This window comes from Solea senegalensis, linkage group LG16 (assembly GCF_019176455.1).
Source record: "Solea senegalensis isolate Sse05_10M linkage group LG16, IFAPA_SoseM_1, whole genome shotgun sequence".
NCBI classification, from domain to species: domain Eukaryota; kingdom Metazoa; phylum Chordata; class Actinopteri; order Pleuronectiformes; family Soleidae; genus Solea; species Solea senegalensis.
The window spans coordinates 21,445,168-21,462,240 of NC_058036.1; the positions used below are offsets into that span (position 1 = coordinate 21,445,168).

General features: G+C 40.5%; 1 protein-coding gene across 1 annotated transcript in view; it reads right to left on the minus strand.

The window, feature by feature from the left end:
• Window positions 1-17,073, minus strand: part of sntg2 (syntrophin, gamma 2) — a 64,970-nt gene that overhangs the window by 17,075 nt on the left and 30,822 nt on the right. Inside the window, exons 9-11 of the mRNA XM_044046733.1 lie at window positions 11,970-12,094; window positions 5,770-5,899; window positions 727-765 (exon numbers count right to left, since the gene is read on the minus strand). Of these exons, the coding sequence (XP_043902668.1) occupies window positions 727-765; window positions 5,770-5,899; window positions 11,970-12,094 (294 nt within the window). The remainder of the gene's footprint in view (window positions 1-726; window positions 766-5,769; window positions 5,900-11,969; window positions 12,095-17,073) is intronic.

Here is a 17,073-nt window from a genome sequence, read left to right on the forward strand (position 1 = left end):
TGATAAAGATGTGTTTTTGAGATGCTTGAGTGATTTGATTAGTTGCACTTCTCTGGCATGTCGCAGAGTAAAACAGCTGCAGTTGTATGAGGTGCACAGACGATTCTTCATGTTCTTCATTGTTGTTTTCGTGACAATAACAATAAAGAAATCTGAAATTCAACTTTTGGCCGTGATTATTATGCATCCAATTAAGACCCCAAAATCTTAATTTCAACAAACAGTTGTCAGTCCAGTCACGCACCACGAAACAAAAGCTGAATGTATTTATACAGCACTGTGTCAGCTGCACTATGAGCCGCCATCTTGGACCACCGTGTTTGGACAAACCAAACATGTTTTGACACTTGGTGCAACTTCATCAGTTCATTTAATTAGGTCGGGTCTTTGACAGTAAGACCTGAATGAATTAAGTTAATGCAAACTACTATACGCACGTTGTCTTCATATACAGTAACTTGATGACTTTATTGAACTGAATTCATTTCCATGTTACAAACTGAAGCATTTTTCTTTGAGTTTGTCGACCACATTCTTAAGTGTGGATCCAACAGCTTAACCAAAGCTTAACTGTATCAAAGCTCAAAGGAGTCACAGAGTGTAAGAGAACGAGATAAAAAGAAAAGATCCAGTGTCACAGCAGCAGAGCATTTAGATCCACTGATTCTAATCACTCTGCTATGATGAGGGTGTGTATGCTGGTGACGTGTGTGGCAACCAACATACCTGATCCTCCGAAGCACAGCATGTGTTGATCACCTTTATCTGAGAGGAAAACAAAATAAAAACCACAGTCACTCAGTGAGTGTTTCCATTAGAAAAGAAAAACAGTCGAATGGAAACACAGACAAGTCGCAAACGTCACTGAAATTAAGTTGCACCTTCTTGCAGAATTTGGCATCTCATTAGATTCTTTATTTTTACAGTATTTGTGTCCATGGGTTAGGGTTCAGTGCTACTTTTTATTTAGTTTGATTCAGTGGTCGTATGATTGAGGAGCAGGAGAGTTGGAATTCACCTTCACTGAGAGGACACTTTGGAGCACAAGAGACACACGGGAAGTTCTTTCAACCACAGTGTGTGGGTCGGAACAATAAAGAGAGGGCAATGGAAACAACGCGCTGCAGTGGCCATGACAACATTCTTCAGGTGTGAGACACGGTGGGTTTTTTCCACTCCGCTCATTTAAAAGTGTCAGGCGAGTATAAATTAGGGATTCATGTTTGTTTTATGGTGTGATCATTAATTTCTGTGAGAAACCACACTTTTTTAAAATAATCTGCCAGTGCAATCATTTCTGCCGCGGCGCCGTGAGCACACATGCACGGTCAGCGCTTTCAACACCCGTTGAATCTGCAGACAATCTCCCTCCGACACAACGATCCCACAGACTTCAAAAAGTCATGTGGGTCATAGTGTGATGGATAATTCCAAACACACATACTGGATTGTTAGTATTGAAGGGCAACGACACCCCCTCTCCTCAGGCTAACTCTGCCCGGTGCCAAAGAGGTCTGACAGCGTGAGGCTCTTAATGAGACACTCAGGGCCGTCACACGGAAACAGCTTAGGTGAATACGCATACTTTACGTTCCGTCCACACGGAGGCGGCGTTTTTTGAATGTGAAAATCTCAAAACGTCAGTCTCGCTCATTGTCTTGTGTTTGGACATTGTTTCACCAAATACTGTCAATGTGAAAAGACACGAGATATCACAAGAACACAGAGTGAAAAAAGTGTTGAATCGTAAAATAAAGAGCGGAGAAAACTAAATCGATTTTTACTTACTACGACGTGGCCTCAATCACACGCTCACACCGCGTTTCAGAGAGAGAAAGGTGACAAAGTGACGCGGTGCAGGTGCAGATTAGACAGGAGGGAAATGAAAGCGTGCACCAGTGAAGCAAACGTGGGCTAAAACAGACAATGACAACATTTGAACGCAGTATCTGGTGGAAAAGTTCAAGACTGGATCAACTACATAGACAAAAAGAAGTGCTTTAGTTGCAGTGTTTCCCACACACAGTCTATTTCAACAGATTATGGGACTTGTTATTTGTTACGACAAGACATAAAGTACTATATAGTTAGTGAATAGATGTTGCTCCACATTTGTCATGTGTTGTCACCGCAGACACGGGCGACAATCACTCACCGAGTCCCGGCGCGCTGATATGAAACAGGCTGTCTCATAGCTAATTAATGAGTGCTTAGTAGTCATTCACCATGCACACTTCTCTCTCAATCCCTCTCTCATTTCCTCCTGTTTCCCTCCGATTATCACACTAATAATGCGAGGACGCAGACGCACAATGTCGACTGCACAGCTGCCGTTTTTAAAACGTGCGATGAATTCATGCCTGCATCACCTAATTATGGATGTGGAGTGGGATTGCTAAATGGCCAATCAGGATGTGATTGTCTTCCCACTTTATGTGAGAGCGGATGGTTTGTTTTAATGGCCCAAAACCTTTAAACACACTCTTGATAAACACACTGGAGTCTCAGACTGATGACATCCGTGTGCTTGTGCACAGCATTATTTCAGTCTGTGTTCTTGTCGCTGGATTTTTAAGGTGTTTTATAGTTTTGTCGCCGTCATAAAGATGCCAGTTCTGCCATAAACTGAAGAGATTTTTCTGTGTGTGTTTTTCATGAAAGCTGCATCAGACAATAACTAAAAGCAAGTTTTAGCATCACTAAAGCATGACGCAAACAAAAGGATGTATGTTTTAACCATGAGGATTAGAATGATCATTTAAACTTTTTATATTATAATATATAATAATAAAACCTTTTCACAGGTTTATTCCCAATAAGATCATTTGCTCTCTCTCATCATCATCCTCCTCCTCTTCCTCACTTATACTTCACACAATGGTGAAGTGAAATTAGATTAAGATGGAGCGAGAGATAAGGGTAGTAATCATTATTATCATTATTTTAATCTTCGAGGCACTTCAGTTAACGCTTTGACACCTAAGCTCAAAATGTGCATCTGGACTTTCTTTCTTACTTAAACCATAAAAGGTTCCTCCGTGTACACAGTTTGAGTATAAGTACTAAGTTCTGGCCGTGAGAGAGAAGAGTGAACCTGAACCTGAACATGTCAGGCTGAACAGGGGTTCCTGAAGGCACCACTGTGCCAGATTCAATTCAGAAAACTTTTATGTATTCTTTAACGTGATTTATGTAAAAGTGTCATAAGCATCACATTAACATACTTTATATCGTCACACCAGCATGTGACCTCCAATCAACATATGAACATGTGACATTTTCAGAGCATTATCTGTTAAATGTGTTAAACACAAGCTTTTAAAGACCAAAGTGTGCTTTTATATTGGATGTGAAAACTATGAAGACAGAGGAGAGTTGAACAAAAGCTTTTTCTTCTTTCTGAGTCGAAGACACATTTGTATTCTGCCTGAAAGAATCCTTGACCAAATCAATCTTGAATCACATTGGAAACTGAATTGAGACGTCGTGAATGAGAATCAAATCCATTTGAGAAATGACTTAGTGGTGATAGCCGAACAAACACAAACGCAGAATGCTGGGAAATGTTTACAGATGCAGGACTATTCAAGTTTGAGGTTTTCAATTTGCATCCGTTTCTAATTTGTGTTTTCTGGCAAAGTCAACACTTGATGTTTCACGAAAAGCACAGCACTGTGTCAAAGACTCTGGCCGCCATTAGATTGGTTGCAATGCTATTTCTCAATCACTACATTGGAACACGTCCAGAAAATACAGGAAAAACATGTACGCAGTTTTAAAGTCAAGTTGTCAGGAGAAAAAACTGCTTCTACAGATGAAAGTACTTAGTGTTACTTACAACAGCACGACTGTGGCTCTCTTAGACCTGGAGTGGAACCTTAATTACTGATAATAATCATCTGTTGACAGACTGATCGCTCGATGCACGTGAACTTCACCACCACAATCTGATCATCTCATTTTGTGTCCATGTAAACAATCACAGTGAATCATTCCAATGTGAAAACAGCCCTGAGACGTTTGCACAGTATTGTACTTAAAGCTTTGAAAGTGTAGGGAACGATTAAAAATGCATGAAACTGTAAAAAGAAGTGAAACTTTAAGTGACACAATCATTGATCCAGTTTGTCTCTGGAGAGTTTTCTCTGCAGATTCTTTACATCCTCATCAATCATAAATATGAAATGTTCGTTAACCATGAGCTTATTTTTCCATGTTATCAGCATGTTGCATCTTTACTTGTGAAGCCAAGTCAAAGTCATTTGTGTGTTTCAGGGAATGTTGTATCAAAGATGTGCTTTAATATCTGAAACAAATGTGTGTGTGTGTGTGTGTGATCAGCTTCTTGTTTTCCACAACGTTTCCCGTATATTTTACATAAAGTATTAAAGTATCTCATGCTTTTGTTTGTGACACTTTCAGGGAGTCTTTCCACGCCTTTGTTAATATGTTCATTTGTAATTATTTGACCTTTTATCCTATAAACATGCGAGAGATTGTATGTGCAGTATATAGGTATGTGTTTTCTTTCTCTTCCTTTAAAATCAAAACCTTGCAACGTATTTCAAAGAGATTTCAAAATATGGGATGGCGAAACTTTATCGTTGCAATAAAGTAATAAAAAAAGAAAACATTTTCTCCTGGAGTGTCAGCATATCACACTCAGATTCTCATTCTTTCTTTTACAGGAACATCAAACTAACAACATGACGAGTGCAGCAAGAGTCTGGGCAAAGGTCAAAGGTCACCAAAAACAAACGCTCTCAATCTCTCATAGAGAGGAAAGACAATTACATCCTGATTGGCCATTTGGCGATCACACGCCGCGTCCATGATTAGGCGACGCAGCCATGAATGAATCATGTTTTTTTGTGCACAGGCGCACAGAACGTCTGCATCCATCGCATCATCAGTGAGACAAACATGTGGTGAATGAATACTTAGCAGTCATTAATTAGCTACCAGAGAGTCTGTCTCATATTAGTGAGACTCAATGAGTGATTGTTAGAAAGACTTTTTCAAAACCACGTGTGAGGGAGCAAATAAACATTTATGACACATTTCAATGTGAGAATGACTGGGTGAGGAAATGATGTCCATTCATGTTAGTTAAAGTTCAGTAGGCAGGATGTTCTTTTGAAGATACTGATCAGCAGTTTGAGAAAAACATTTGTGGAAAATATTTTTGGATGAGACCAGTTTAGCTCCTATTGTCTGCCGTGACTGCAGAGCAACATACGAATGATGGTGCAACAGCAAAAAAACATTGGTTGCCTCAGTGGTTCTGTCTATTTTAAGTGTGTGGATGAGTTTGTCATGACTAATCAACACCATAATGGACTAGTTACAGTACACAGGTCCCTTCCTGGACTTGCTACACTGTAGAAAAACCTAAATAAATAAATAAAAATGAAAGAGTCGAGAAGAGACTCTGACAATAAATGCAATAAATCACCGGTCAATATCAGCAAAGAGCTTCAGAGCTGGAGAGATTGCCCTGGTCGTCTGTCGCATATAAAACAAGCTCAGGACAGAGAGTGAGGATCCTGAAAGCTGATCATTTTAATAACCTGTGCATGCAACTCAACAATCTTTGACAATCCAGACAAAGACAACATGAAATATGAAAAATCACACCATCTCGTGCCAAGAAATATTCATGTTCCTGATGAGAAACACCCAACAACGCCTGCTTCACTCTTCTCCGTTATAAAGACTCACAAATGAAGGAAGTGGTTAGAGTGTAAACACATGCAGAGACGGACTCACGTTCTCTTGAGTCAAGTCGCTGATATTTGAAGATATTGCTTGGAGCCAGTCTGTGCTTTCTGCTGCAGTGCAAAACTGAAGAATATTGGAGTTGGCTCCATCCAAGGTGAACACCTCAAAACAGTTGGACCTGGAAAACACAGAGGTCAGTATTAGAGGCGCTGCAGCTCGATGCTGCGTCAGCGTGTTATATACAGAAAAAGCTTCTTTCATGTGTCTCAATGGCTATTGACACTTAATTAGAGCGGAGTTCTTCTTACGGTCCTTGACATATTCAGAACCATGCTGGTCATATTTGTGGCAGCGTGTCTCTAATCCCATTCTCTTGTGTTACACTTACAGTTTCAAGATTTGAATTCAATTCATCTACAACTGTGGAGGAAAAGCTGATTTCATCAAACCATGAGTTTACATTTTTACATCTTACATGTATTTCTTATTGTTGTATATTACTATACTATATTGCACAATTATTGATCATGAATTGAATGATTTCCTCCCGTCATACACACTTGTGTGTTGGAATATTTTTTTGAGGAAGAGGAAGTGACTTATAAACGAGAACTAAGATCAAATAAAGAGAGGAAAACAACACAAACTGAGGCACGACACAATAACTGACCTTACAGTTCAGTCATGATTTTGCTTTGTTTTAACAGATCATTTTAAATGTGTCATTTTTGAACTACACTGCTTTACTAACACAATTAAATCTCTGTGTTGATGAGGTCAACCCAAAAGAGACCGCACTCATCAGCTTAATGTGACACTGCCTGACATTTAATTTCACTGCATTTGCACGCTGTTGACACTCGGAATCCTCGGGGAGAGTTGTGACCGAACATAAAAGCACTTTTTTCTTTGCTTCTCATTTATGCAACTTCAGGGAAAGGAGGACATTAAAGCACGGGGAGCAGGTGGGATGTTCTGGATGTACGTAGGATGAGCTTTTATAACATTCCATGTTCATAAAACATCAGACAGACATCATATACACACACAGCTGTTCAGGTGAGACGGTACAAAGTCAGCATTCCTATAACAAATCCTCTGGTGAGCATGACTTTCACACTGCATCTGCAATAAGCTTCTGTCCCACTACTGTCTCTGTTGCTCTGCAGCTCTGGCTTTACTGCACTTATTTTTATTTGATCTATTTATTTATTTATATCTATCAAGGCTGTCAATCATTTTGTGTCAAACTATTTACATCGCCTTCTCGCCGAGTAGCAACGCAAAGAAACGTCCACAGAGAAATAGTGAGCAACATGTGACGCAGATTTCCACAGTACACGTCGGATTCCTTTCAATTACTGCGGAACCTTTGAAACTGTGCACTAATGGGAGGAAATGCGAGACGGGATGAAAGTGCAATGAGTGAAGAGCTTCAATCCGAGGGATTAATCAAAGGAATGGGCAGCCAGCGAATCAATGTCAAGAGAACACAGCCCTGTCAAGAGGAGCTGCTAAAGCCCCTCCACCTCCACCGAGCGGGACGGAAATCCTCCCACAGAGATGGGATCCACAGACTGTGCTTCTTTTCATACATCTGCACCGTTCCCAGCGGCACAAATTATTGTGCCTCGGCTGCTGACATGGCAGCAATAAATCCCACGAGACAAAGCAGAGACGTATCACCCAGTCAAAATGGGGATACATGAAGAATATACAGTGTGTACTGGTGGAGACGGGGGATTTTCTTCGTATATTTTGTTCCAAAATAATATGTTCAGATATTAAAGTGAATATGGAAAATTCATGTCACATTCATCGTGATCAAAGGAACACGGTCACATTATTACTGCAAACTCTGAAAACACACTGAAATCACTTTATCTGACATCCTGTGAAAAACAAGAATGATGGAGAGAATAATAAAGGTCAAATATGCATTATATATATAATATAGATACTGTGTAGATGTACTTTTGTTGTCTCTATTCACATCTTTGGGGCCTTTTGCTAAAATCTGGTGTGTTTATTTTCTTCTTCATTAACACTCCCTTCCAAAGAAACTATAAATCAAGTTGCTGTTGTAGATACTGTCAGTCATGTTAGGACTAGTTTAGTTTAGTTTGAAGTCTAGTGGAAGTTATTCCTGCATTAAATCCAGATGCCATCCCAAACATAAATGTACATACACATAATCTGATGCAGCCGACGTGTTGTTGTGTATTTGTGTTTATCAGCACGTCATCAGTGAATCCACATTGGAGTTCTTTTTTAACAGAGACACAGTAGCAGCACTGTGTAAGTAGTGTTACAGAATATAAGTAATATAAATATAGTGTTGCATGCTCATTTCTCCTGCCATGGAGCCAACCAGTGTGACAGTGTGGCGGGCAAAGCCTCGTTCATTTGCAGGGTCCCTTCCCTCTGTAATACAGCCCCACTGACAGCTTCAGCAACAAGCTGTGAATGCTTCACTGTCAGAGCAAGTACAGTAGCTGCTTTAGTCTAAGCAATACAACATGTGCAGAAGAAAGAAACAAAGCCCGTCACACATCTATTATTCTCCCTTTTTTAAAAGAAGAGGAAGAAAAACCCTGAAAACACAACAACTCCCTAATGGAGGATTTAAATCAAGGTAATAAAGAGAAAAATACATGTGTCATCTCAAGATCATTAGAATGTTGTATAACCTTCAAGATGCAGAGACAACACACAAGCAAACAGCACCAATAAAGGGTTTGTAAATAAAGATGCACTGTGTCAATATCCTGGTCATTATTCTATAAACAACCAAGTTTAAACCTTTCCAGCATTTGACCTTCTTTTTTCTCATATGTCACATTTAACATCATGAACAAGCTGCACATGAAGAAAGGGTCAGTGAATGGAAAGCAGCACAGGAGTCCAAGAGAAGTAGTTACTGTTTTATCTTTTACTTTATTTTTACTGCTTATGTTTCAGCAGTAAATGGAAATGTGTGCAATTTGTGACTGAGTTTGCACAACTTCAGAGGCGGCGTTTCAACACAGGATTAACATCAGAACAGTGGCAGAAGCTGGTCTTTGAAATAGACCCAGTTATTTATACATACATTCTGCCATCTGCTCGGTCTCCCCACAACCAAACCCGAGTTGATAAAAATAAATGAACAAACGAAAGAACTGGAACTACGAAACCCAATAGTTATGAACCTGAAACAAGGTTAACGCTAAAATAGTGTTTTTATGTTTAATATTTCCAATAACACAACACCAGCTGTTATTTGTCTCTAGATGTCACTCACAAACTCCACATGAGACAATGTCAATCAAAAAGTGTGGTCCCTCCTCCAATCATGTATTAGCCCAGCGTCCAGATCCACCCACTGCTCCATTGACTCCCAGAGAAGCTGAGCTTCCCCGGAAATGATGATTTTGCCACATTTAGAGAGATTGGGAGAGACGGAATTCTATGGGATATTCTTTGTTTAGAATATAATAGAATAAGTTGTTTTTGCACACACACACACTCACACACAACAACTCACCCGGGGAGCAATAGGGGATTGGGTGCCTTGCTCAGGGGTTCCCCAGCCCTTGACCTATCCTGGGATTTGAACCAGGGACCCTACGGTTACAAGTTTACAGGTTACAATCCCTTTCCTCTTGTTTGCTACTGTTATTTTGTAATGAATTATATTTTTTCTCACAAATGTTTTGTAATGTGTGTATATAGATTATTTGAAATAAAACTGTTCAAAGCAAACATTGCAGTGGTACCGAAAAGAACGATGATAATTAATGTTGTTCTAATTATTAGCATAGATTTGCTCTCCCTGGTGATCCGTGTTAACTGCAGGTTAAGTTCCAGCAGCACTGAACATGTTTGAGCTTGTGTATTAACTCCAGCTGCTGTGCTCTAATCGACCTCTATGGATTCCTTCAGCAGAGCGTTTTTGTACAATTGCCTTATCTCTAGCAGCTGCCTGGGGCTTGGAATTGGACATGAGGGTCCAAGTTTAATAAACATTTTTAATTAACTGTGCAGAGCAGAATGCCATTATTTATTTATCATTATGTACCTGCAATTTGGGAACATACCATTGGCCTAAAGAGCTTAGAACGTGTGCTTCAGCTACAGTGTGAGTGCAGGGAATGATAAGGGGAACAGAGTTAAGGTGACTCATTCCAATTAGAAAACATGAGATGTTGTATTAAGCTTCCTTTCTGCAAAAGCAGAAGCTAAAAAGGCGTTCACCTGTTACAAGGTACAAGCACTTGAACGACTTTAGCTTTTAGTTTGGATTTGAAATCTAAACTATGAGAAGCACAAACATCTCAAAAGAAAAACTTTTCACGAGTCCAGAGAAACAAAGTTTTTTTGAAGAAGAGTCACTAGAGGGATCTGAATATAGTGACAAAGTCGCTAAGATGGAAACACTGCTTTTAGCACCAATGACAGCAGGGGCGCAGCACCCCCTACAGACAAGGTGTGGAACACGATCACCTTCTAATTGGTTTGTTTAAACTCTAACATTGTTCATTCCCTCGTTTTAAAGATGTTTCTTACAGCCGTTGATAATGGTGTCAAAACTCTTGACAGAGACTTGCAGACAGTTTGGTTTACTTGAAGCTCTTACTTACTTCTAGCTCTTATTTCGACCCAAATGTTTAAATGCACTTATTGTAAGTAGCTTTGGATAAAAGTGTCTGCTAAATGACATGTAATGTAACTACTACACAGCAGCCAGGCTCACACACACTGCCTGCGCACACACACACACACACACACACACACACACACACATGTTCGACATTCATGACTTGAGGGACATTGCATTGACTTACATCTTTTACTCTAACCTTAACCACAATTACTACTGGCCTAATCCTAACCTAACCCTAACCTAACCTAACCTTAAAACATATCTTCACCTTAAAATGTAGTAATTTACGTTATGGGGACTTGCTTTTTGTCCCCACAAGGAGGACAAGTCCCCATAATGTGACTGTGTAAACAGGTTTAGGTCCCCACAACATTAGTAATACCTGGACACACACACACACACACACACACACACACACACACACACGCGCACACACACTCGCTCTCTCTCTGAGGCGGTTTCAACCTGGCATTAACAAGTGGACAGCTGTCAGTCCGTCCTTCTAACCTGGTATGAACCAGAATTGTTATTTTTATATATCTGCACTACACTCCACACACACACACACACACACACACACACATTTATATGCAGAATAACTACAGTATATATGAAAATATGCACTTCACTTTATAGCAGAATAAAAAGAACACAGTAAATGAGTAAACACACTCATAACTGTTTGATAAACAGACGAAAACCTCAGCTGCAGTTGTTTTCAGCTTCAGAAGCTGATCGCTGATATCATCTCTACCTTGTATTTTCTTCTTGTGCATCTCCGTGGCAACGCTGCTTTCAGCACCAGTGACTACAGGGGAATTTGCTTGTCCGATAATAAAGTATTGTTGAATTATTACTTTTCACATCAGCTCATTCAGGTTAAAGTGCCGCTCAGAAACGAGTGGAAACAAAGGCACAGAAAAGAACCGGGAGTCGGATTCTGCTGGAGAAGTTCAGGAGCCAGTGATTTCATACAGAATGCTGTTTCAAGTCGTTTGAGCTACAGTAGATGAAGAATCCCGCTAACACAATGTGCAGAAGGCTCGGCTTGAATCGCCGCTAACAGTGATCAACCTATTGTTCCCACTCTTTAATGTAGAAACAGTCTTTTGTTTTTTGGAGCAGGGTCAGCACCTGACGTCCCAGGATCCTTAGCGTTCCCACTCCAGCCAGCTTCACTGTGCACCTGCGCCAAACCAACAAATCTACACCTCTGACCTCTGACCTCCTGCAACACAGCGCCCTCACCTGACCCACGAACCGCTGTGTACAGCACACACACATATGGGACAATTATCATCAAACTAAGTTACCAGCCCTAAAATAAGCAAAAATATAAAAACATTCATAACCTCAGAGTCTGAGATGAAATAACGTGTGATTAAATAATCAAAGGTGGATAAGTATACGATGTGTCTACAGTGATTACATGTAATAATCACTTCACAGAACTGCTATATACATGAACATCTGTTGAAGAACAACGTGCAACAATAAAATGCATTTAAATGTCTCATGGTCACACATTCTGTGCATAGATTCAGGCATTAACGTTAAAACTGTTCACTAAGCCAACAACTGTGCGCCGTAGACGTGAAGGTACCTTAATTTATCTGTGCCACCTTTGTATCTGGAGACTCTGGCCATCAGCAGGGGCAGGGAGACGGCATCCAGCCAGCGCTTCTCATACTTTGGTTCATTTGCAAGGGGCGACGGGGGTGAAGGAGCCTGTGAGGAATACATGAACAATGTGATGAGCTCTCTTTGCTTATTCACACTCTGTTTGATCAATGCAAAATGACATTAGTTTTTGCAGCGTGGAACAGGGCGAGAGTTACCCAGCTGTACAGTGGTTTACAGGGCAAACAACAGCGTGTACAGTCTTAGTTTCCAGTTGCTTTCTAAATATATTCCAAAGTGCAGCACTCCGAGAACAGGGCACAGGCTCTTTCAAAGTGATTTGGCATGAAACATTTTTACAGACTTGCCTTTGTGATGTTCAATTTTACCTTTTTATCTTTGTTTTTATTGGTCTTATTATTTACTTGTTTTTATCCTCCAATGCTTTTATTTGTATTAACATTTTATTCTGTTTTAACGGTGCTACAAAACACGATCATTCACCGTGACATCATCAGGAGGCTGCGACTTGTTTCTCGTCATTCGGACCCTGCAGCGCAGAATTCTGCCTGCCAGGAACAGTGCATGCCAATTGCAGAGATGTAGACAGTTGAACTGAAGCTATTGATGATGTGCCACAGTTAACACAGCAACTTGACTGACAGCGCTGTCAGCAGCCAAGCTGGAGATTCAGGAGTGAGGTTTATCAAGACTGGACTTCACGACCACGTTTTTTCTACAGTGAAAAAGATAAGAAACAGAAACCGGGTTTTTTTTGTTGTTTTTATTTCTTTGATAATGTCGTTTGGTTCTAAAGTGATAGTTCAGAGTTTTTGAAGTGTGGGACCAGGACATTTTCATTTCTCTTACTGTTAGATGGACTTTTCCATCTGAAAACCTACTTCTGTCTCCCCTGCACCAAACTTCAAGGAGAAAATCAGCTATTTCACATCACAGCACAGGAGCTGTTGAAGTTTCTTTGTTATTTTGTGACTAAATAATAATTTTGTTTTACTTACGTGACACAAACTGACAGCAGCAGATGTGGGAGAGTAAATAGTTTGACAACATGTTTTCTCACAATATCAAAAATGTATGCAGGCTTAGATTTTACCAGGTGAGTGTTTTATTTTAGTGGCTAAAATCCGTTTCTCCTTTCTGTCCCTGACAGCCAAGTGTTACCCCCCCAGCTCAGTGGTCAGGGGGCGTCAGATTTCTGACTTCAGTATCTTTACGATATTCACATTTGCATCACCAATTAAATAAAGCATTATTGAATGTACAGTAATTGATAGTTGTGTTATACCTCTTTGTTCAAAGTACAGGTTCAGGTACAGTTGATGCACCACCACTGTTATTTTCAGAACCCGAACAATAGTAATGAGGACAACCACCATTCAAAATTCTCTGGTTCTCAAAGAGGAATACAGAATTTGTTTTCGACTGTCACTAGAGACACAACATCTTCCCTCTCTGGTCTTTACAAGAGAGAGGATACAACTCAAAAGGAAACAGTCCCTTAATAAATACAAATAAGTGTTTGTTAAAGCAAACATGTAATCAGCCAATCACATTACAGCAACTCCATGTATTTAGACAAGATGACCTGCTGAAGTTCAAAGCCAGCGTCAGAATGACGAAGTGACTTTGGACGTAGTCCTCAGACCAAACTGGCTGATCTTAGTATTTTTAGAAACTGCTGATCTACTGGGATTTTCACACAAAACTGTCTCCAGGGTTTTGAGATAAATGTTAAAAACAAGAAAATACCCAGTGAGCAGAAGTTCTCTGAAGGGAAAAATGCCTCCATGCCAAAGGTCAAAAGATGGTAACAAGGACACATGAGCAAAATGTCCAAACCTTGAAGCACATGGGCAACAACATCAGCCGGTGCCACTCCTGCCACTTTATTAGGCCACCAGTGTGTGCATTACCATTAACAGCTCATAAGCACTATTTTCCCCCACCGTGTACTTCTCACACACACACACACACACACACACACACACACACACACACACACACACACACACACACACACACACACACACACACACACACACACACACACACACACACACACACTTAACTGGGTCCATAGAAAATGGAGCCAGAGTGGATGAAATGAGCCCAACAGTCGGCGCCTCTTGACGTTCATTAACGACAGAATGACAGAAGTTCTGGAACCATCTCAGCTGCAAATGATGTGGAGTTATGAAGCCATATTTGGGGTTTGAAAGCGATGGATCACACTGATGTTGGCAGCACTGAGCCTCTGGTGTGACTCAGGCAAAGAATCAGGTGCATTTCTGCTCATTTCATGGACTCAAATGAGCATGAAGAAACGCTGAGATCGCAGCTCGATGCAATAGTCGTAATAAAGGTGTTAATGTTGCATGGAAACAAGGGTGTTTCACACAGATGCACACTGGGAGTTTGGATGAGAATATTCTCATGGCAGGGAGTGAGACCTTCTGTACTGGAAGACACAGCCAGCATTCAAAAGAAGACGCCATTTATACAGTGGATGAAAAGAGCCACTGAAAGAAGGGGCAAAAAGAATCTGACCATTTTTATGATTTTCACTGGTCACATATGTTCTCAGCGAGCTGTGCGCAGCTCTTGGTTGTAAGGTTTGGGATGAACATCAGTTCATGACAGCAGTTCTGCATCCAGAGTGACTGTGGATCAGTGGTAGACTGAGGGGTTCAAACCCTGGCTCCGCTAGGACATCAACAGTTAAGCTGTAATTAAATTGTAAAATCGTCTTCTTTCGGCTTTTCCCTTCAGCAGCTCATCTGCCTCCATCTTGTCGTCCTTTTTTTACAACATCCAAGAACCTTCTCTGTGGTCTTCTTCTTTTCCTCCTGCCCGGCAGCTCCATCTGCAACATCCTTTTGTCCAATATAATCACTCTGCCTAATCATAAGACGGTCAGAAGCCCAACTTGTTCCTGGTGACAGTGCAGGTTCAGAGAGAAGGGGCGTGGCATCAAAATGACTGGACATGCAGCTCAGCATCAAAACAAGTCAAGAGTGAAAAGCAGATAAAAAAAAAAACCTTCAGCAAATCATTGCTCGACTGTAACATGTCGCAGCGTCCGGTCAGCTCCTCACCACTAATTACTGTATTTCTAGAAAGAAATGACTATCATTTGCTCCATTTACTTCAACACGGAGCAAAATGTCTTAGTTAAGTGTGAAGTGGAGAGGCGGCAGGAAATGGAAAAGCATGAGAGCTGTCAGAGTGGATTACACTGACGGAGCAGCAGAGCAGGAAGTCAAGCTTTGGAGTTGTTCTTCAACATCAGTCATCGTGGATACGGACACTTCAGAGATGAAATAAATCAACGGAGGGCGAAAAGGAACAAAATCATTTAGAAAAGATAAGTGTGCAAATTTAGTCAAGGGAAAACTTTGACATGCAGGTACATATATATGAAACACACTCTTGTCATCATAATGAGACCGTGTAAACTCAGAATAAGCAAATTAAGGATGTTTTTTTGGTATTTAAATATAAATCAGTGATATTTATCATGATTGACGGCATCCTCACTCACATGAACTGCTGAAAACACTGAGAGATGAAGAGTTTCCATGTGTTATTCAAGAAAGTAAAACTTCCACGAGACAAACACAGAAGACAGTTTTCAAGCAATTCTTTGAATTTGAAAGCACAAAACGTTATCTTACAGAAAATGTGGCATTAATTAATATCATGCAGTAATTATATATAAAGGTGCAGGAAATGAGAGGCACGTTAACCCTGTTTTACACCTCACTTTACCACTTTATCAAAGAGTTATTGTGTCTTCATTGTGTCAATTACCTATTTATACTTTGTGATGTTTAACCATCAACAAAAACAATGTCATTTCTAAAAGAGCTAAACAGACACGTTTATTATATAAAGTCTATATATTTCCTCTCATAAAGATGACGATCAAACAGTCGCCTATTTAAATATTTAGCAGACCCAGAGCAACGTTAGCATTCATGTGAAAAGAATTGAAATCTAAATTTCACTTCAGCTCCTTCAGCTTCTACAGAACATGTGACTCCACGTTGTCCTTAGGCACCAATGAGAGTGAAGTGATGTTGATTATCTTAATGAGAATCAACAAAAACAATCAAACTTGTGGAGATTAAAAATGAAACAATGAGCTGAACGAGGTAAAGACAAGTTTGCATTGAAATAAAAACAAAGCGTTTGTCATGAGTTTACACAATGCCAATTAAACCCATCAACTCCAAATGACTCCGTTTTAGAACTTTTGTCCCGCAGCAATGTTCCCTTTTTATGTCAATACAGACGAGACTGAAAACACAAGTGCTCTGCAGAACTACTGTACGCAGGCTTTCTACCCTCACGTAACAGTGATCAGGATCAAGGTCATGGCTTCTGACCTGAAATCAGAGGCGTCTCGTAAAAAAGACCAAATGCTTCATGGCGCCTCCTGGCCGGGTATCGGTGATAAGATCAAGGCAGCGACAGCTTTATTTGAGACGTTTATCACGGCAGAGCTGGTCCGTGAGCGAGCGAGCGAGGGAGGGAGGGGCCACGCGAGTACGAGCACGCAGACCTTTAAGAATCTGTATTTGTGTGTTTGTATTATTTCCTTCATGTTTGCTATTGTTGTTAAAGGCGTTTGCTCAAACATTTTTATGAACCATGTCCGTTGCTGGTTAGTTTTCGGTGGTTCTTTCATCAGCATGGACATGAGTCCACGGCTTGTGTTTGCCAGGAGAGGGGAACAGTGAGGACAAACAGGAGCCACAAGGGGGAGCTCTGAAGAGAAATGGTGCAATGGGATAAAAGCTGTATACCAACAGACGCTCCCTCAGTCAGGAGTGACAGTAATGTTTGCTCATTTTCAGCATCATTTCTGTTCACAAAGACCAAACAGAGTCAGAGTAACAACATAAAAAAACCTGCAGCTTCAATAACATGAAAAATGGGTCACGGGTTGCTCAGTTTCTCCAAATCTCAGTCAGGGGAAAATAAATTCCCAGAACTTTAAGTGACTCTGAGCCAAAAACAAAGCCTTCTTCGGGGGAAAAAGAGAGACACAATAAAATGGAGGT